The sequence below is a fragment of the Centruroides vittatus genome, unplaced genomic scaffold (genome assembly GCF_030686945.1).
Source record: "Centruroides vittatus isolate TY-2023 unplaced genomic scaffold, ASM3068694v2 contig_926, whole genome shotgun sequence".
NCBI lineage: Eukaryota > Metazoa > Arthropoda > Arachnida > Scorpiones > Buthidae > Centruroides > Centruroides vittatus.
Window position 1 is genome coordinate 3,230,629 of NW_027122612.1, and position 22,790 is coordinate 3,253,418.

The following is a 22,790-nucleotide window of genomic DNA, read 5'->3' on the forward strand; positions in this document are numbered from 1 at the left end:
ACTTAGAAATAACTTTGGGAAATTCTTTATCTTCAATAATGAGGTTATCTTGTGATAGTTGTATTATGTCCATATCCTACATAACAAATATACGGTTAATAAAGATAGTGAAGTTAAATATATTTGCAATATTTGATAAACTTTTAGTATAAACCAAGTGATAAACCAAAAAGCTGCTAAAATTGCTGAGTATCTCTAAATTGGACACAAAATGGCGGATTGTTACGCTCGTATATACTGTATATTTATAGTGCTTTAGATATGCCGGTTAGATTAGACGGTTTATTTAAAGTAATTATCAAAGCAATAACACATTTTTATATTGTTTTATTGTGTCACATGAAAGCACTTTTTGATTTAAGATTTGTTCCTGAATCCTCTTTTGAATAATTGCGATTCCTCCTGTACTTGAATAATGATTACTATGAAAAACAGGCTCTTTTAATACCTGCAACACAGAAAGAACTAAGTATTATTGGATAAATAAATGAAAATAGCCTTGTGATAGTTATCTGTTTTCTCAATGATAAAGTTATCAATTACATTCCTATCAAATGTAAGAGAATAATGTCGTTCATATATCATATTTTATGAGAATTTAGATATTTCTCAATTCTGTTTGCATTAGTGTCTTATACGCCATGACAATCATTGGCGTATGCCAACTGCATTCTAATTTGCTATAATTTCTGAAATTGGTTTTATATTCACAATTACATTTATCTTTGAATCTTTTATGAAGCTAGTCCCAATGGCTTTGTGACATCTTTGTGATGACCCAGAAATATCGAGAGATCCTCATTACTTCAATTGCAACGGTGACAATGCCTTGAATCAACCAATTGCATGCAACATTAAGTGCCTCCACTACGCAGAGAAATAGTCAGTCGGCTGTTGAACACAATTTTTCATCGCCTTCAGGTTTTACGCCTTCAAAATGGCTACCAGATTAAGCAGTATCTGGCTGTCTCTGTGTATCTCGACTATCTCGTTCAAATAAAATGTTTGATGTTTGCAGCGCCAAAAATACCTTAGTGGTATGTTTTGGTACTAAATCTTTTGATGTCTTAAAATGTCATCGTATCAGATTTCATTGCAATTTGACTGCTAAATAACCATAGACAGTGTTTAACGGGGGTGATTTATTTTAAATACATTTATAATATTTTTGTTTCAGTGATTAATTGTCTTAATATTTATAGATTTTATATTATTATTATTATACAATATCATGTTTCTTTTGTGATGCTTTCCCTTATTCTTTTCCTTCGCTCGATACACACATTATTCTGTGTATTGAGGACTATTGTGATGCTCTGTCTACCAACAAAAAGTTTTCCTTTTAATATGTCAGATATTAAACAGGTTTTTTTTCCCTAAAAAAAAGCAAAGCATCAAAGAATTGTAGAATAATTTTTGTTAATTTTTTAGAGTAAATTCATATATAAGTGGACTAAAAAGTAAATATAGTTTGAAGTGAAAGAGTAAAAATAAATTGTTAAATTAACTATAAGCAAGAGGAAAGAAAGATAAGTATTGTATTTTAAGAAAGGAAAAATGTGAATTTCAAGTTTTTATATCAATGAAGTTCGTCCAAGGTTGAAATACGTGACGTAAAATGAGGATATTTCGAAATAAATTTAACGTATTAACTTATTTTCTCGGTAGAAAACCTCATATGATATAATAATAAATTAAAACAATATTTTAACTCTTTTCCATTAGTTTCAATAGCTATTAATTGTCTTCCTTTTTGTATCTAATTAGAGTTTCTGAACGGTGATTAAAGCATTTATTCACTTGAAACACATTGACTTTTATTATAAACAGAGCGATTTAGAAAACGACATTTTACTTACTAATTTAAGTTAAAATAATTTTATTATCATTTATATTTAATGGAGTTTACAAAATACTATTCAAAATGGCGTCCAGTAAACAATATACAGCATTATAAACTGGTTTAAGCCATTTTACTAAAGCGTAACATTTCACTAATCTTAAATGTTCTTGGCTAACTTGAAATTCGTAAATAGAGACTTAAAATGCGACCATCTTAATTGCGTAGGATGAGATATTTTCGCTTATAATTTTTTTATAATTGCTATTTGAATAATATTAGTAGAAAATCGACTAATACAAAGACATTTTTACCACGTTTTCCTTATAGGCAACTTGTCAGCTTTAGAATTGTTGAGTAATAGAATGCAAAGAATTGAATAGTTAATAAATCTTTTATATTCATTTAACAAATTTTAAATACCATAAAGGATTCTACAAACAAAAATAATCCTAAATACATAAATACCAAGAACTTAACGAGGAAAATTTCTAATATTTGTTATAAGTTATGATCTACATTGATGAATAATTTCTATAAATTGTTTAATCTTTTGTTTTGTGTCGATCTGTAGAAGGATACTCCACTGTTTTAACGATTTATACCTTGTAATCTCCATTAAAATTTATCAAATTTGCAGCAATTTTCTATATTATTTTTACAAAATACTTCTATAAAATCATTAAAATATTCACTATTAATTCGCATATCTTCAATTAAACTGTGTGTGCATGCATATGTATATTGTAATGTTAATATTTTAAATTTAAAAAAAAAAATGTCACCTATAGAAGAATCTGTAACTTGTTTTACAGTTTCTTCTATTTATAAGTCGTTTACATAAAAATTTATTTACCTGTATACAAGTAATTTTCCCATATTTCATAAGTAAACCTCGTTTTTTTAGAAATAAGGAGGATTATAAATGAATAATCTCAAGAACAATCAGAGTGAAAAGCCTAAAATTGACGTAATTGCAGTCGTTTTTCTTATTTTATTATTATTTTATTTTTTAAAAAAAGAAGAAGAAAGGAATGACCTGTGTACTTATAAACTATACAAATTACCTTCAGGCTATATATATAAAACAATACGTTTATGATTCATAATTTATATTTAAAATCCTTAATTACTCGCTAAGATATACGTTCGAATTAACGATAATTTTATAAATAGACGTAAATTAAATTAATTTTTCTACTTAACACTCGAAAATTTAGATTTAGAATTTAAAAAAACCCTGACACGATTCACGTAGATATTGAACTTATGGAAATTAATACATGAAATAAATAAATAAAAGAAATTTATTAGTTGAAAAGGAAATTTTACTTATAATAATTGTTCTCGAACAATATAAAATTAACAGATCGTTCTAAAACGGTTGGCTGATTTAGTGTCTGTACGAAAAGTGAGAGTGAAATTTTAATTTATAACGAAAGTAAAAACACAAGGTTATTGTTCTGTTAAAAATTATCTAATAAATAACCCAAGGAATTGTTAATTTTTAAGAAAATTGAGGCAATTGATACAGAAACAAACGAGAAAACGGACTTTTTAAAAATTCATGAAATAAAATAAGCAAATTTTATATATTATTATTTAATAATATTTTTTCTAGGTTTTCGGTACATTACACTTTCCAGAATTCCTTGTTTTATTTTTAGTAATATAGCGTTAGATGTAAGCTGTAGGAATATAAATCGACCTCGTCCTAATTGTCTTAGTTTCTATGGAAGTAAGCGTAAAGCTGCGCAACTAAACTTTTGCAACTGGTTAATATACGTATAAGTAAATGGGAAATCTCTACCGTCACTTATACACGTGATCGGAAACCTGTTCTATTCGGTGTTCTAGCTATTCGTAAATATGTCTTTCCTCGTCTGATCGGCCTTGGAAATGTATTTGTTATCACCTTTCTCACCAGTGCACAATGTCTCTAGGAGTTTTAAGTAAAGTCATACTGACAATAGGTATAATATGTTGTATAGTTGGAGCTATAGTTTATGGATTATTTCCGAATATTATCAAATCCAAAGTAGAAGAGGTAAGTACTTTCTAAACTATTTCTTCATTATCTACAGAATTATACGAGACAAAAACGAACGAAATAAAGTGTTTTTTTAAAACTAGGAATAAGATATAGAGTTATAGTTAATAAAGAAGCGAACATAAAACTTCTATCACATGGCCTAGTATACATATAAATTAGGTCGAGTACCTCCGACTTGTTTCTCACCTCTAGACCTAAATATTTGCCATGCGAAAAGTTTTTCAAATTTACTTATTTTATAAACGTAGATGTTTGTTGGATAACAATAAAGTACGAGATAATTTAAATTTTAAATTAGAATTATAATGTAAATCTAATTATTAATACACGCGAGAGTTTCGAAAGGTGTAGAAAACAATGTTATGTATCGGACGTCAGAACGACATTTTTTAATATTTTATGGTAGTTTTTTTAATTAAGAATATATAAATAACAATTTTCTAATTAATTTAATAGTAATTATGTTTAGAATATTCCATTTTTTTAACTGGAAAGTCGTCGTTTTAAACATTGTGTAAGCCATTGTCCACGGATCTTCGATCTTCATTTTTCGGTTTTATAATTATAAATTATCGATTATTTCTGATAAATAACTTATACTTTTTTAAAGAAAATCCTTCGAAATTGTTATTGTTAAAAGTCTCTTAGAATTATGACCAAGAAAAAGTTTAAGAGTAAAGGAAATTGTTGCTATCATCCAGCATTGTATAGAATAGGAAGAATTTTAATACAGTACTTTTATTTTCTATTTAATTTATATAATTAATAAATTAAATAGGGAAGACATAATAAATCTTCCTGTTAAGACTTTTAAATATGCTAAAAATACTTTCAACGAGTGGAAACTTAACGATGTATTATCATTAAAGTACACCCGAGCTTTCAATGAATGGCTTTTTTTCAATATAAAGCTATTAATTAAATAATTATAAGACCTATAGACTTTTAAAAAACATTATTTTAATTTAAATATAACACTTTACAAGTTATTTTTATTGTTTTAAAAACGTTGGCGTTAGTATAAGAACTTATATTAATTGTAATCTTGTTGGCTTCATCTAAACAATTCCTAACCACTCCATTGCTTTTAAATGTTTATAAAAAGCCAGTTTAGTAAACTAAAATACATTATTTTCGAATTTATTTAACATCTTTTACTGTTTTTAAACTAATAAAACAAAGTTAAGAGGTCTACTACGCTTTGTTTCGAGAACAATGGCTCTGAAATATTAAAATTCCGAGAATTTTGTATTGTTACAACGTACAAATATATTTATTATCACCAAGAAATGTAATATTTATAGAGGTATTTTAATTGGAAATATTTAGCATTTTTCTTAGAAAGTTTTTTTTTAATCTTAAATTTAAATTATGATGTCATGTTCAGACAATTGTATTCCTTCTTTCTTTATTTATTTTTCAAATCTCTGACGTAAATAGGTAATGTATTATTAAATCTGGTTTTATAATTCATGAAAATTGACGTACTTCCTTTCTCTAAACGTCTTATCAATGATTGGCCGTAGGCATCGTTCTTGATTTCTTACGTCACACTTTCGCACTTTTACCAGTGTTCTAGAGTAATTATTAAGAATTAATATAAATATTTACGTGTTTTTCCTGTTAAAAATTAAAATTTTTCTTTAAAATAATATGCACGTGAATATAATATCAATTTTCTTATTATCACAAACTAAGGTATGATGCCCCGGAGCTGAAGAGAACTTAAAATAACCATAAATTAAATAAAATATTCAAAAATCATCTTTTCTTATACAGCAATGCGACACGTGGGCGATCTGCCGGGAGTAATACCTCCCGGGAGGAGTTTTATAAGAAACTAGGCCCCTATTTAGGTGTTACTAACACCAGGAAACTCCACGTGGTCAGCCCATTGGCGAGGCGCAAACCCATCCGTTTACCCATATTTACAGTAGATGAAAAATAAACATTCCATTGTGAGAAGTAGAATAGAGTAACGAGTGTCTAGAACAACTGTAACCCCCGGGGTTTTGTCAACGTAATTTTATTTTCCTGTTTTTCTGCCTCGTGCCATTATGCAACCCTAATTAGGCTGATATTCGTGACGAAGAACATTTAAATTAAAAGAGTGAATAGATGAGAATAAACTAGAGTGCGGCAATGCTCTGCTCAGGTATTTGAAAACACTGAGCTGATCTAATTTAATGTACAGTACTTGGATGAATAAAATAATAATAATAATAAATGCTAATAATAAGTAAAATCGTCATTACGTCTGATCCCACTCCAGATTCGACCTCCTCTATCTTCCCACTCCCTTGACCTTTAACTATCAAAATTTAACAGCATTAATCTCCCTAATACAGAAACTATCCTGCAAAATTTCAGAAACTTTTGACAAAAAGCACAGGAGTTATTAAACTTCAAAGAGGGTGAACATAATGGTGCCATTCACACACACACACCAACAAACGTCCATACATACAGAGAAATTTTTTCTTTATAATTTATAATCAAACAAATAGTTTAAGTGTAATTACACTACCCTAGTTGCGGTAGATCTCTATTATTAATTGATTAGTGACTCATTTTAAAACTATGTCATCCTGAACTATAAACTGGAAATTCGACTGGAACAATAGTCTTAGTCGCAACTAATAGGGAAATTCCGAAATTTATTTTGGAAATTCCCTGGCTAATTTTGAAGTATTTATTTTTAAAAATTCACTTTTTCTTATTATTATTATTATTATTATTATTTATCCTTGTCTTCTTATTTTAGTATTTTGGAAAAATTTCTCCGCTTACAGTACATTCACTTTTCTGAGTTTTTGGTGACGTGTTTACGTTTTTAAATAAATTTTAGCAAGGGAAATTCGACTTTTAAATAGAATTTTAATCATTTCAATCTCGAGTAGTTTGTTTTAATCTCATAATTCACACTTTAAAGTTATATTTCTGCCAAACTTAAATATGAAAGTTGTATTTTTTAATTCCAAAATATGAAGGGAAAGTAACACAAGAATTTGAGAGAGAAGATAGAAAATATTCCCTTTTTATTCGATTATTTTACAATCAATTATTATAGCTCTTTAAGTGCCAAAAGGAAAGCTTACAGATTGACCGTTCGCGGAATTAAAAGATCGTAGTCGGTGATATTTTTCCAGGTAATCCAAAAAAATTATCACTCTTTACGCGATATTATCGGTTGACCTGTATTACTTCCTTTGTTTTGCTTACACAGATAACTTTCAGATGAATTTTTATGAAAGTTTTTTCTTAAACAATAACTACAAATTTACATTACCACAGAAACGATCTGTTAATACTTAACTTTAACAAAAATATATTACGGAATCGACCCTTAGAGCAACAAAACTTTATGTACGTGCACCTGTCGTACCTGCCTAGTTAATGCACTAATTATTATAATGTTATGAGAGGAAACTAGAATATTTTTTCTTCGTTTCCTTTCTTTCGTAGTTGCCAGTGTTATCTAACACTACACTTTATAGTTATGACAATGATACACTGATACTGGTGAACGTAGAATATCTTCTATTCATTGTAATTGTTATTAATTTTTTTACGAGTTTTATAAATATCTTCGGCTAAATTCAACTATTTAAACTTAATCTACAATGGAAAAGTGTCACGTTTCACGTACTCCCTTTTTATTATTTCCGGATACACTGATTTTCTTTTATATGGGTCGTCCCTCTCTGACATTCAGCTTCTATACGACCCCATTAAAATGTTAAACAAAAAATAGAACTTACTTCCCTTTATTGTTTCGAAAAACAATTAAGGCATCGAAAATGCCTTGGTATTTTCCATCTTATTCACTCATGCAGATTAAAGAAAGTATGATTAATCATTTTATTCAAAATAAAACAGTTATATATTCACATAAATTTAAAAAGGTATGCTTAATTTTACCTTTGGTGGAGTTAAAATGTCGTATTGAGTGATATTTTTCCATTTAATTTGAATTAATGATCATTATGTTACATTATCAGTTGACCTGTCTACTACCTGTGTGCTTACACAGATAACTTTTTATGGGAATTTTTTCTTAAACAATAACTGTAAACGTCCATTAAAGATTTATTCAATTATTTCTTTTATATTTTCATAAAATAATCAGAAAAACAGTTGCTTTAATGGCCCCACTTTCGAACTTGAATGCGGGATAATTAGCTTTAGTTTACCCAAATTTATAACTTGATTAAAGCTTTTAATCAAAGGTATTTTCGAATATAATATATATTTTTTATAAGTTGGACGGTATAAAATAACGTTTAGATAAGATCACAGTTTTGTCTTCTTCATTGAGTTAACAAGCATGCTATCAAGTTACCCGTTTGTTTCTGTGCTCCCTAAAGATATAATATAACTATTAATTAATACAATAACTCTAAGACAATCGAATATACGATCGAAACAAATCAAGGCTGTATACACAAGTAATTTAGGGGTTTAATTTCTCCCATTGGGAAAGAATTGGGTAATTTTAATAAAACAGAATATCGTATTAATATATATTATTTTGTGTCCGTTTACATCCCGTTTAATCCCGTATTGTGTTACACTTTGAATCTATATTGTAAAAATTAATCAACTACGTTATGACAGGGGTTTCTATAACTCCCTTTTACACAGAGTTTTATTATAGATTAGAAAGTAAATGAATCCTTTAACTGTCTTCTCGTTTCACCCTTTACAACACGAGGAAATGGTCAAAAAACGCTATAGAATCGATAACAATACGACTAATGAGATGATTGATAAGCCATTATATACATTATTCATTGTTTCGAATGTATTTCTCAACACTAAATGACAAATGAAAACATCATTGATGTACCTGTACAGTACGATAGCTTTCAATGGGCAATGTAAATGTTTTCAATAATATTCTATACGTTTATGTGTAAATTTATCTTTGTTTCTTAGCCTGCCACTTGCAATATTCTCACTCAGATAAACAACGGCATGATTCAATCAACGGCCATCTTTGTTCAATTTTAAATCCTGGAGATGACACGGAATTTTATCATTATTACAACATCATTTTAAAGATAAGTTCGATCTCCATTTCAAGATCGATCTCTGATCATAAGAATAATAAATCTAATGCATTAATAAAAGAAAATACATAATCCTTTGCAGGAAAATCGAAGAAAATTTTTCGTAATTGAATTGTTTGTAGAATAAGACCATTTATATATTTGCGTTTTTGCATTGGGATCATAATGCAATTGAACTTTATTGGGCACAAGTGAATGTACAGTATCTAACGAAAATCATATTAATATTTTATTCACTAATAAAAATTTAAATATTGCATGTCATGGAACTAATAACAGATATAATGTGTGCTAAACACATCGTGATATTAAATGCGATTATTGGGTTAAGCGAAGGAAGGAATTTGATCCAATAGTTTTTCTGTATACAAATTTAATCCGTGTTGTCGATTTGTAAATATTTTTCATTCTATTGTTTTCTTTTTTAACTCCTTTCGCCCTGCGGGCACTAAGAGGACCTCTTTTAAGCAAGGCCATTATAAGTTCGGCCGGGCCCAGAATGGGGCGGCCGACATATCCGGACAGACCACCCCCGAAAAATTCCTGGGGATTTATCGACTCGTCCTGATTCAAACCCGGGTTTCACAATGCCGGGCTGCAATCTTTAATCAAATATATGCTCTCCAAATTAGTAGTGGCTTGCCCCTGTACATCATACTTTTCCTGTTAGCAATAGAGTCGTACCTGTCATCTATTAACTCCTTTCAGGGCAAAAGTTTTGACTTTAAATAACGTAACTTCCGGTTCAAATCGGAAGTCCATAAATAATTAATCAAGGCCTCCTGCCCCTAAACTTTCAATATATGGTCTCTCCTTTCGTCTGCCTAGTTCCTTTCTCGAGATTAAGGAAAGACAGACGGACGACAGTGGTAATTTATAGGTCTACAATTTTTTCAAATTTCATCCCAACAGTCGTGACACAATACAAGAAAATATTACTTTCTTCTTATATATAACATCATTCCTATTTGTACCAAGGACTGGTCAAGTAGAACGTCATGTCACATTTTTCATTGCTGTCTTCTCTGTCCTTGTGTGACCGGGGGGGGCCACACAAGGACTTATGTACAAAATCAAGGGGGAAATAGGCCTAACGTCGCTTGTCTTCAGCCATTTTTCACTACTCGTTTGCAACATCTTTACTTAATACATAATTGTTTCAGTGTTTGTCTCAACTTCTAATCTTACACAATATCTTCCCATCCGGAATTCTTTCAACGGGATTTTCATGCCTTACAATGTGCCCAAGCAAGTTTAGCCCTATTTTTCGTGTTCCTTAGAATATTTATTTTGTCAATCATTTCCAAGACTAGTTGTGGTTCTACAGTAAATACAGGGGAATAGAGAATCTCGAATGCTTCTAACTGCTCCAACTCTTTATTGTTTAGTTTTCATGTTTCATCTGTAGCCTATTTACGAATAATATAGATTTTTGCAACTCAAACTGTGCATTTCGCTTCCCATTGCAAAAACAATTGTAATGGTAAAGTATTTATTTAAAAATAAAATACTACATACAGTTCTTTTTTTAATTAAACCGACAGATTGATTTAAAATCAAAGTATCAATGATCTATATCATTTTACTAAGTCAAATGATCGCGATCAATCTTTTAGTAATCAGCAGACATCCTCGGCGGTCACACGATACGCCATGTTTCGCTTGTAGTCACTCAACCCGTGATTCAAATATAATATGAATCTTAAATTAGTTCTCTTTCAGTGCTTCTCCACCGAAGAATACAAACATAATTTACAATATATGTATCAGCTTTTTATTTATTTCTTTATTTATGTTTCCATTCCGGAGGTGCAAGTCCCAACTCCGATGGTTTTTCTCCACGTATGCCGATATCATCCTGCCTAAGGTTCTATTTACTCGTTCGAAGTTTGACTGTGGGTGATAAGGTGTAGTTAATATGTGATTTATAGCTAGGTTCTCACCTATAGCTATAAATCTTTTGCTTTTTTAAAAATTGGTTCCATTTGAATTTAACATTTTGGAGAAATTTAACATTATAAAAATATTTATTTGACAAGTATTAATACAATATATGCAGTGTACATTATGTATAATTATCTATGGTTTGTAAAGAAAACATTTCATGTTTATAAACAATACAATTTTATTTCGTAACAATGGATATAACAGCGAAACCTCGATTTAACGGACAAAATTTCCAATCCGTAGTACGTCATACGTAAAAATTGACACCCCTGTTAATTTTAAAATTTTCTCCTACTCGAGATATGACACAAGACCCCTTTTATCTCCCCATCCCCTCAACCTTTAACCACCAAAATTTAATAGCATCAATCCCCCAAATGAACAAACCTCCCTGCAAAATTTCAGAAATTTTCGACAAAAATATGTGTATATATATATATATATATATATATATATATATATACATATGTAGGTCCAAAAGTCGCCGATGGGGAAACTATGGCGTTGTGCAACGTAAAAAAACCGTTACAATGGACGGATAAATGAATAATAAAAAACGAAAGTGAAATAGAACATCATCTTCTATTCAGCATACTCAATTCCTCCCGTGTTGTGATGAACAGCATCATAATACACGATAATAAACATTCCTTCAGACATGTTACGTTCGGCTGTACAGAATGACGTGCATAGGATGCAATTCATGGTCCATAAAACCACAATGAAACTAGTCCAATTCCACTGGGGGAGATGAATGTGTTGAATAAAAGGTGATGTTTCAGTTTATTTTCGTACTTTTGTCCACTGAAACGCATTTTTACATTGCACAACGCCATGTTTTCCCTATCGGCGACTTTTGTAACTACAATTTATTTCGTGGAATCTTTTCTTCCACGTCTTTCCTCGTTTTTTTTTTAAGTTGGTACCATTCCGGCTGTTAGATTGAGCTACACAAGGCTTTAAGTAGTGTCTGTTTGATTACAGTCATCCTGTACACATTGTATTTAGATAAGGTTACCATGTTTTCTCTTTTTAAACATAACATTTTTGTCCGAGAGAATTTTTTACTTACCGCTGTTATAACAGGGGAAAAGTATGGCGATCGGCCAAAAATTTCCCCTAAAATGTTTACATTTTTGGGCTCCAAACCTTAAACGTCAAGAAATATAAAAAATTCGGAGTCATTTCGTATGTATGGATGTTAGTGTATGTGGGGGTCACCATTTTGTTAAGCTTAAATGTCTTCTTTTTATAGTTTGGTAGTAGAAATCTTAATTTAGATACCTGCCTTTATTGAATAAAAGAGCAGGGACAATAATTTTTATTAATTTAGCTGAAAACTGAAGGTGAACAAGTATCTAAAACTTATTTTTATAATATATCATTGCATATTTTATCAGCTTACTAGAAGCCACGAAAGGTCACATGCAAGCTGAAGGTTACTTTTGCTATAGAAAATAATCATTAATGTTGAAAGAATAATAATCGAATAGATATTTTTAGCGAGACCTCATGCCATTTTATTTCTTAAAACAAAGAATGAAATTCTTCAAGGTATTAATTGAAAACTAGTAATAAAAATAATTAAACTAAGGTTTAAAGAAGCTCAATTGTTATGTTAAAAAGAATTTTTTAAGGCCTAAGTAGCTAGCGAAATCCAAGACCTATCTTTAAAAAATGTGGGCCTTAAGCAAAAATATTATTTAGGCCTCAAAAATACAATATTAGAGAATAATTTATTATTAATTTAGAAATTAATTATCCTTACCTCCCACTATTTTACATTTTTCGGTTAATGTTACCTATGGTTCCAAAATGGCGGCTCGTCTCTGATTCCAGCAAATAGAAGAAAGGAAACAGTGGGAACTCACGTTCTAACCTAACTTATTCTAATAATTTTGTTGGTAATAATTATGGTAATTTATTAGAATAGGTTAGGTTAGGTTAGGTTAGGTTAGAACGTGCTGTTTTCTTTCTTCTATTTGCTGGAATCAGGGACGAGCCGCCATTTTGGAACCATAGGTAACATTAACCCATTTTTTAAAGCCTCAAAGCCTCTTTACTACGCAACGTGCCTAATGCCTCTAACGTATCCTCTCAGGCTCATTTTTTTTTTTTTAAATAAATTGTCAAAAATTTATGATAAGACATTATAAAACTTATCTGGAATTGTTTATTTCAGAATAAAATTCTTAATTTTACAGAATTTAGTTATAAAAGAAGGCACCAGTTCGTATAATCACTGGATAAGTCCAATAGTTCCCATTTACATGAAAATATATTTATTTAATGTCACCAATCCAGACGAGATTGTTAAGGGTAAAAAATCTCCAAGAGTCGAAGAAATGGGACCTTACATTTATAGGTATGTGATTTAAAAAACATTACGATATTATCTGTGAAATTTTGATAGATTTAAGAAATTTCTTTACGTTTTAGAGAATATCGAAAGAAAGACGTGATAAGATGGAGCAAAGACGATACTGTCGTAACTTATCGTGAGAGAAAAGTATATTATTTTCAACCAGATCTATCTGCTGGTAGTGAAGATGACATAGTCGTGGCTGTTAATATGCCAATTGTGGTAAATATCTATTTTATTTATTATAATACTGTATTGTTGGAAATGACACTAAAAAAATGTCCACGTTAATTCGAATCTCTCGTTTAACTAGGGTATAGTTCAATTGGCTTCCGACAGTATTCCTACTTTTCTGAAATCGGCATTAATGCCATTAGTGGATGGTGTTCTTCGTGGATTCGGGGAAACACTCTTCATTAGAAAAACAGTTAAGGAACTTCTTTTCGAAGGCTACAAAGTAGACCTTGTCGAAAGAATAGACTCCATCATTCGGCCATTTGTACCCAATTTCATACAATTTCTGCCTAATAACTCTTTTTGGTTTACTTTATGGGGTAAGAATTAATATTTTATCCATCTAAATTTTCAAGAAAAATCATTAATTCTAGCTTTTATAATTAATTTAGCTTATAAAATTGGGGTAAATTTACCTATGGTACACAAAATGGCGGCTCGTCTCTAATTCCAGCAAACAGAAGGGAAACAGTGCGGACGCACGTTCTAACCTAACCTAACCTATTCTAATTACCATAATTATTACTAACCAAATTATTAGATTAGGTTAGGTTAGGTTAGAACGTGTGTCCGCACTGTTTCCCTTCTGTTTGCTGGAATTAGAGACGAGCCGCCATTTTGTATACCATAGGTAAATCTAGCCTAAAAATGTGATAAAATTTAATATTTTCTTTTTTTATAATCTGGAAAAGATATAGGCTAAATCATGTTAAGAATGTCTTTGTTTATTTAATAATTATTTTAAAAATATTTAAAATTTTTCAGAAAAACAATAGCGACGAAGGAATAATGAGTGTTTATACTGGTGCAAAAGATATGAAAAAGTATCTTTCTTATCACGCCTGGAATGGCAAGACGTAAGGATTTAATTTATTAAATCACCAATTTCAATGAATCAGAGACCGTGAATAAGAGATAGAAAACTGTAAGATGCTAGACTAGAACCATTGAACATCCGGACTTGAATCTGTTGCAGATCATTAGTGGTCAGCATCAGATACGAAACCGGATTCTCGATAGCGCTAATCTAGCATCTGACTGGGTGAATGGTGGGTTGAAATCTAATATATTCGTACATTTTTCAATGTTAATAAATTATTATTATATAGAGAAGGGATGCAGTAATTCTATCTTTTCTCTATAAACTTACTAGTGGAGATTTATGAAGGAAAAAAGAAGATATTATTATTATGAGGGTGTGTAAACAAAAAAATATGCACAAAAATCAAGCTTTTATTTTTACAATACGATTATTCGGGAATAAAAAATATTGATAAAACTAGTTTCTTCTGTCTCTAAATTATAGAATTCGGTCTGCGGTCAGTGGCTTTTCCGATTATGACGCCGGCCATAACCAGAATTCGAAAATACTCTGAATTAAATTGGCAGAGTTTTGACTTGATGCGTTGTTTCAATCTCCCCTTCATTTTTGGCAGACCTCCCTTTTACGTACACTTTCTATTTCATCTGGTGACAGAACTGCTCAATTGGTCGCAGCTTAGGAATATTTGCAATGTTCTTCTCTTTGCTGACATAACAAACTCTATATTCCTCTAACACAGAAACTGTATCTGTTGCTTGATGTGCAGCTGCGAGGTCTGACCGGAAGATATACAAGCCATATGAGTGGAGTTTCATGATTTTAATACACTCTTTTTTGTACATTTCTTTGTTGTTGCAGAGGCGAAAGGGTGCTATAAATGCTTCGGATCTTTTTGATCTGATTTCTATCCACTTTCTGAAGAAATTTTGCATGACGTTTTAATTTCACCTGTAAATCAATCAATCCATTCTTGCAGTAGTACTTGTTGTTCCCAGCAACACAGTCATTTCTATCAAAGGTAAAACACGACTCATTTAAGCCCAGTCCATTTAAAGCCTTGAAACCGTCCTCATGCATTTTTCGCAGCAGAGTACTTTGTGATTCAAGCTATTGTATATATATAAATTATATATAATTATATATTCAGGCTAAATTTTGCTCCCGAAAGACAGTATTCCCTGTACATCTAGCAACAGTTTTACTACTTTGTAGCCTTTCTATGACGCTGTAAACCATCCTTATTGTCATTTCCATAAACACAAAATGCTTAACTGTGAAACCTCTCTCCCATTTTCTCATGCTATTTGTAAAATTCCCAACTACAATTCTTCCTTTCTCTTCATTATATTACTCCGTTTCGCTCATATTTATAATATTGTTGCCACGAGTGCATGAATTTAAACCTACACAGTCTGAGCAACTCTACTCGGTTTACACACCTACATATTTTATTGTAAATCAAAAATCGGAACAGAAATTAATCGTGTTATTATTAGGATGCATTTCATTATTGAGTCATTTCTTTCCTTAGATCCTTGCAATACTGGAATGGCAAATATTGCAATATGATAAACGGGACAGGTAAATTTCAAATACACTTTTATAGTATAAGGATTTGAAATTTTGAAATTTATTCATCCGAACGATATGCCTTTCAGACGGAAGAGGATTTTCACCTTTCCTGAAACGGTCAGACACGTTATATATTTTTATTCCTGATATTTGCAGGTAAAAAATTTCAAAATTAATTAATATTTCTATCGTATAAGGACTATCGTTTCATGGTAATGACATATTTTCAGATCGGTGCCATTCATTTACGAAGACGATGTTAGTATCAAAGGAATTACTGCGTATCGTTATATCTTGTCTCCTTCCGCTTTTCAAGATACAACTTCTAACCCTGACAATAAGTGTTTCTACAGACGAAATTCTCCAAGTATCAATGGCATTTTTCCAGTGTCCGTATGTCAAAAAGGTAAATATTAATTAAATATACAGTTGCTCCTTGATAATCCGGCAGGTTTGGTACCAAAGGGGGGTCGGATTACCAAAAGTGTCCGGATTACCGAAAGTGATTACATATTTGGCATTGTTTTGCTATCAGTAGCCTATAATATTCCTACATTTTATGAGTAAAATGCTGCCTAGGTTAATATGGAAATAAAACACCCATTTCGGTTAACTAAAACATGTTTATTAAAAGAAATATGGAAGCCAATAAATGTACATACAGTACGTATAGGCATAAATAATACAGTATGTACAGTAATTTATAAACATTATAACTAAATGACACAACGTAGTAGATTAATTATGTACATATGTAAATATGTACAGTACATATTGTGCTCACGCTTTGAAGACGGGAACTACGGTGACCTTGACGGGAGGTGCGTCGGACTACTGAGCATGTCGGATTACAAAACGTCGGACTATCAAAGGACAACTGTACTTGGCATAAGATCTATGTTTGATAATTAGCAGCTATGCTATAATGGAAATTAGATTTAATCTGTATGGTTCTTGCTGTTGACTGATTTATACAAAAATTAGATTTAGTATTGCATTTAACTCATACTTAATGTAAAAATTACACTCTTTCAGGGAGGCCAGTATATGTTTCATCACCACATTTCTATAAGACAGATGAAAGGATACGAAAGAAAATAAAAGGATTATCACCCCGTAAAGAAAAACACCAAACCTTTATTGATATAGAACCGGTAAGCGTAATTCCGCATACACTTATATACTGTTTAAAACATACAGTACTTATAAATAATAATTATAGACAATTGGAACAACATTTCGCGTATCTGGAAAGCTACAGTTTAACTTGGAAATTTTACGAAATCCGTACATTAGGTAAAGAAATCTTTTAACTAGATGAAAAGTATTTGAATAGACTAAAAAACGTACCGATTTAATTATTTTTATTATAGTTTTTTAAGTTCGGTATCGGACATTATGATGCCGGTATTTTGGTTGGATCAGGTAAGCGAGACGTTAAAAATAAAGATAAAAAAATTCATTATGTTTATCTGCCTCGAAATAAGGCATAAATAACGTATTTTCAGACTGGTGAGATTACAGAAAATGCTAAAGACAAATTTACATCTCAAGTTACTACGCCCATGATTGTGGGAAGAGCGGTATTAATATCTGTTATGGTATTAGGAGTGATTTGGATATTCGTATCGGTCGCAGTCATCTTATGGAATATTTGGAAAGTAAGTTATCTTCTAAAATTAAACTAAAGCCACAAAAGATTCTACTGTGAACCTACTGTTATATTAAAGCAGTATATTTCTTTTATATACAAACATTTTCCTCGTTCAAGCATATAGAGCTTGTATAGGGGATAATTCTCACTTTAAAGAATTGGTTAATGTTACCTTAGGTAGCCAAGATGGCGGCTCGCCTCCGATTCCAGCAAGGAAACGGTGGGACGCACGTTCTAACCTGACCTAACCTATTCTAATAAATTACCATAATTATTAGCAGCCAAATTATTAGAATAGGTCAGGTTAGAACGTGCGTCCCACCGTTTCCTTGCTGGAATCGGAGACGAGCCGCCATCTTGACTACCTAAGGTAACATTAACCTTAAATATAATTAACTAGTGTATTTTAAATATTTTATTATTATCCTTTCCAGAAAGCCAAGCCTAAAGACGGTAAAGTGATTGACATGAATATGAACAGCGATACTTCAAACAAAATGGAAACAAAACCGAAATTCTACGACAATCACGGTTCGGTCTTTCCAGAATGAAAATCGAATTTCATTTAATTTAGGAAAATACAATAAAAGTAATTACGCCAGCAAAGATATATACGAACATTCTAGTCACGTTGACATCATCGAAATTTAAGAAATCGTACTTCTCCCCCAAAATATATGATGATTTATTCCAGAAGGTTGGCTTTTATTATTATAAAAGATGCAATATACAATGTAATATTCCTTTGTTTTGTTTTCTTATTTAATATTGTTCGACTGCACATTTCGTTTATCAAATAATAAACAATCTTCATGAAACGTACGAGTAAACACTTACGACAATTTGTGAAAGGAATGTCTATCACTTTAGTGCCAATTAAAGAAGTTTTATCTTCCTTCAAATATATATTTATTTTATAGAAAAAAAAATACATTTTTTTTCTATTGTAACTTATAAAATTTTATATTTTTCCAAGTAGTTTTGTATAACGTGTAACATAAATCGAAAACTGTTGGCGAATCTCTGAAATCCCTCGTTCTTAAAAGAACAGCGTGTGAAGATCACGTGTTGTTAACATAAAATCCTAAATTTAATATTATTATTTGTTGATAAGCTGTAGAAAATGAATTCTTATTTAAATTCTTTTGTACCTTTACATTCCCAATGAGATAAACTGTCAAATATACCAAAATTAAATGCTTTGTTGCATGACCATTGATTAGAGATTGAGGGGAAAAAATATGTTGCATATTATAGGATTAACAATTTAAAACGAGATAATAAATTAATAAAAATTATTAATTTATTATCTGTATATAATATATTTATCTTAATATATATATAAATAGGAGCTTATTGTTCTACTTATATATTGTAGAAACTATTTTTCTATATTTATAGTATAAAAATTGAATAATAATAATTGATACAAGTTTATTTTAAGTATAATCTTATTATATAAGAATTTTTAATTCATTCAGTTTTAATGAATTATTAAAACTGAAGTTTATGTAAAACAAATTTAAAGGTAATCGAAATTTTACAGTTGTATATAAAATATTTAATATAGTTTTTGTACATTAATAAAATATGATTCAATTAATTGAAAACTTTTACTGTATATATACATAATTAAACCAATAAAATCCATTTATTATACTGTTTTTTTTTTTTTTTATTTGCTATCAGCTATTGCTTATAATTATAATAATAATGGATTAATTTCTTCTCCTTTTATTACTAAATACTAACAAGAATACTAAATAAATACTCTTTCATATTCAAAGCAAGTGAGTGTTCACAATGTTGTAGCTTATACACAGGTATCATTATTAGCACTGCTTTCTAAATAACTTAGATTTTGTTTCTGAAATATATTAAGCTTATAAAATAATTTTTAAATTATATTAAGTTTTAATAAAATAGAACAGCCAAAACAAAAGGCCTCTTGGTGTCCAAGTGAAAACATTTCCCAAGACTTCAGACTAGAAGCAGATATAAAAGCTTAATAGCCATTAAGTATTAAGTTTACTTTAAGTAAAATTAAACCGAAACGGATATAAATTCTGTTATATACTGAAAACAAGCATTTTTGGAGTGCTTGTGACACTAAAAATATAAACCAGCAACGAGTTGCTCAACTTTCCCGGAAACGTTTAAAATTTTGGTGGTGCCATCTGTTATCATAATTTATTTTTAAAAACTTTTTATATTTTTTAAATACTATAAAATGGCAGAGTTTAATTTTGAAGGTACGAATGAGTTTTATAAAAATTGTAAAACCTTCATTAAGTACGATACAACTGGAGATATACACTATCCCCTTTATTTCTCCATCCCTAGAACTTTATGTCGGCTCCCCTCCCTCACCATCCGGCCGACCCATTGTAGGCCTGGATGAACTAGTGATTGACAAGATTAAAAACAAAGGACCTGTTAGTGCCTTCAGAGCGGGAAGACTTTTAAAAAAAATGTGCTAAACTATGGCCAGACGCAACCATCGATCCATCGTCAATGATTGCACCAAATCATTGATGGTTTTGAAGCCATAGAAAAGCACTGTACAGGCCAAAAGAACACAACGCGTGTACTACATATTACAGGCGTTGTGCTAAGTGTAATACAGGTACCTTTAGTAGGCCTACACCTTACGTGTACTAAAAGCGTACACGTAAGGTGTAGGCCTACTAAAGGTACTGTACCTATGGCAACTATTGGTAAAATTACCACCTATGGCAACTATTTAATATAAAACATTTCCTATGCCATGATATTGCTGTAAAAATTTTCATAAGACTGACATTAGGCTTAATAAAGTTTTGTTTCTTCTATTTCTTTTCATTACTTTTCTTTTCTTCTATATTCTTTTCTTCAAAATTTCACAGAGAATGAAAAATCTAGAAAACAAACACGGACCTTTATATTTATTTAATAAATTTTTAAAATGATCTGCCTTTTTATATTTTAGTTTGGTGTATCTAACATTATTTTTATGCAAAGTCGCCATTTTTCCCCCCCTAAAACTTTAAATATTTATTGTAAGAATGGTTTCATTTAGGCTCGGTATTAAAAACATTTATAAAAATGTAATTCTGTATGGTGCCATTTGTTATAAGATTTTGTTTTTTAAAAAATAATTTTTATATTATTAATTATTATAAAATGGCATTTAGCTTAATTTTAAGGGTAGAGATTAATTTTATAAAATAAAAATACAAAATTATAAGTGTTAATAAATGTCTTTTCAATGTCTAATTATTAATATATGGATATATGATAACACTTAAGGAAAATCATTGACAGAATGAAAGTTTTATTTAACTTAAATAAAATAAAAGACTAAAATTCTAAGAATTAATATTTTATTTAAATTTACAGTTTCTACAATATTACAATAAAATAAAATAATCAATTTTATTTGTTTATTTTTATATGTAATTGTACAAAACAAATAATATATTTACATAACTATTTACTGATATTAATTTTTACATAATATATTAATGTACAATAAATCTTGTTTAAAAATGATTTTAACAATTTATTAAATAAATTTTTTAAATAAGATGTAGATTTGATTTAATGTTTTAAACACAATAATTCAATAATAAATATTTATATAAAGTTAAAGATATTAAAATTTATATATATATATATTTTTTTTAATAATTAAATATATCAAGCTATATATAATTTTCAAAAAATATCTGCTAATTAGATCATACAAGATGAAAGAGTTGAGATAAAATTAATTATTTTACTTTTAAAATTCTGATAAAAGATGAATATTCTTACAGATGCAACATTGATTTTTGATAATACCCTCAATATAATTCAATAAAATACTAATCTTTTATATAATTGTATTTAAAATTTAATATAATTCAAACATTTATTAATTTAGCTTTGATAAAAAGTTTTATTTTAGAGGAAAAAATCAATTGAGAGTAGACAGAACAGACAAAATTAACTAATTCCAAAAATTACATGTGAACAATTAATAAGTACTGTTATCGTTACAAATTTCTTTTATTTATTTATTTATTTTTTGAAAAATACAATTAATTGAAAAGCAATTGTATCATAACAAATAAAGGTATTTAATTAAAAAGAAATCCTAGGAAATATATAATTTCATCATTTACAAAAGATGCTATTTCTTAAGTGATTTTTTTGACAGTTTAAATGATCAATTGTTAGATAATTACATTGGTTATCAACTATGAAATGATGTATACTGTTATTACTTGATGCTATTGGCATTACCTATTCATAAGGATGTCCCAGATTTTTTCCTAGTCACAGGAGAACTTGTTCCTACAGTGAAGCACCTTTTTATATTTCCACATTTTTAATGTATTTCTGTCACTAACAGAGTAAAAATACATATAAATGTCTTGGAATTGAAGCTTCCAAGCTGGTATCTTTCCAAAAGAATTCATTTTGTCTCAGATTTTATCCCCAAGTATCTGGCAACTGTACCTATTTGTAATTTAAAAATTGAAGAGCTTTAAGACCGTCGAGAATATAATTCATATTTACATCATTTAACGGTTCTTAAAATAAATGATTGCAAATGATTTGCCATTTATTGTCATTTAAAATAATTTCCTGTTAACTGGCGTCAACTAAATTGTTTAATATCATTTATCGTTAACAAATAATTTCACTGATACTAGGGAAAATATATTTTACAAACATTTCTTTGATAGTATTTCACCTGTTTTCACATTTTTTTTTAGAATTTTCGTTATTATTTACTGATGATAACCAAATTAAAACTAAGAAAAATGCAATAAAACTGTACTTAAATAATGCATTATTATTAACAAATATTTATCTATTTTCAACATTTTTATATATTTAACAATTATATAACAATTAATATATCATATATAACAGCGTATTAATACAATTAGTTTATATACATAACAACTGCGTAACAATTAATTTATCTATTTTCTATACATTATATCATTGATATATATATTTTATGATTACATTTATATTTCTTCATCTTTTAACAAATAGAAAAATATATATTTAATTACCCGAGTATTTTTAATTTTAACAAATTTATAAAATATAGTGAGATTTGGTAGTTTAAATAGTTGAGAGAGATTTCTAAAATATTATATAATTTAATAGTTTATGAGTCTTTAAACTGTTTATTTCATCAAATAGACTCATTCTTGCTGCAGAATAAATTTAAATAAAACTAAATAATTCACTA

At 29.4% G+C, this 22,790-nt stretch overlaps 1 protein-coding gene across 1 annotated transcript; it reads left to right on the plus strand.

Annotated features, from left to right (window-relative positions):
- Window positions 1-3,704: 3,704 nt before the first annotated feature.
- Window positions 3,705-18,901, plus strand: LOC136984625 (lysosome membrane protein 2-like). The gene is given in 14 exon segments (XM_067281690.1): window positions 3,705-3,887; window positions 13,117-13,277; window positions 13,352-13,496; window positions 13,588-13,809; window positions 13,811-13,828; window positions 14,274-14,365; window positions 15,863-15,912; window positions 15,990-16,059; window positions 16,134-16,309; window positions 16,939-17,057; window positions 17,126-17,199; window positions 17,277-17,328; window positions 17,412-17,564; window positions 17,992-18,901. Coding segments are annotated over 14 exon segments (1,563 nt in total). The 5' UTR covers window positions 3,705-3,773; the 3' UTR covers window positions 18,109-18,901.
- The last annotated feature ends 3,889 nt before the right edge of the window (window positions 18,902-22,790 follow it).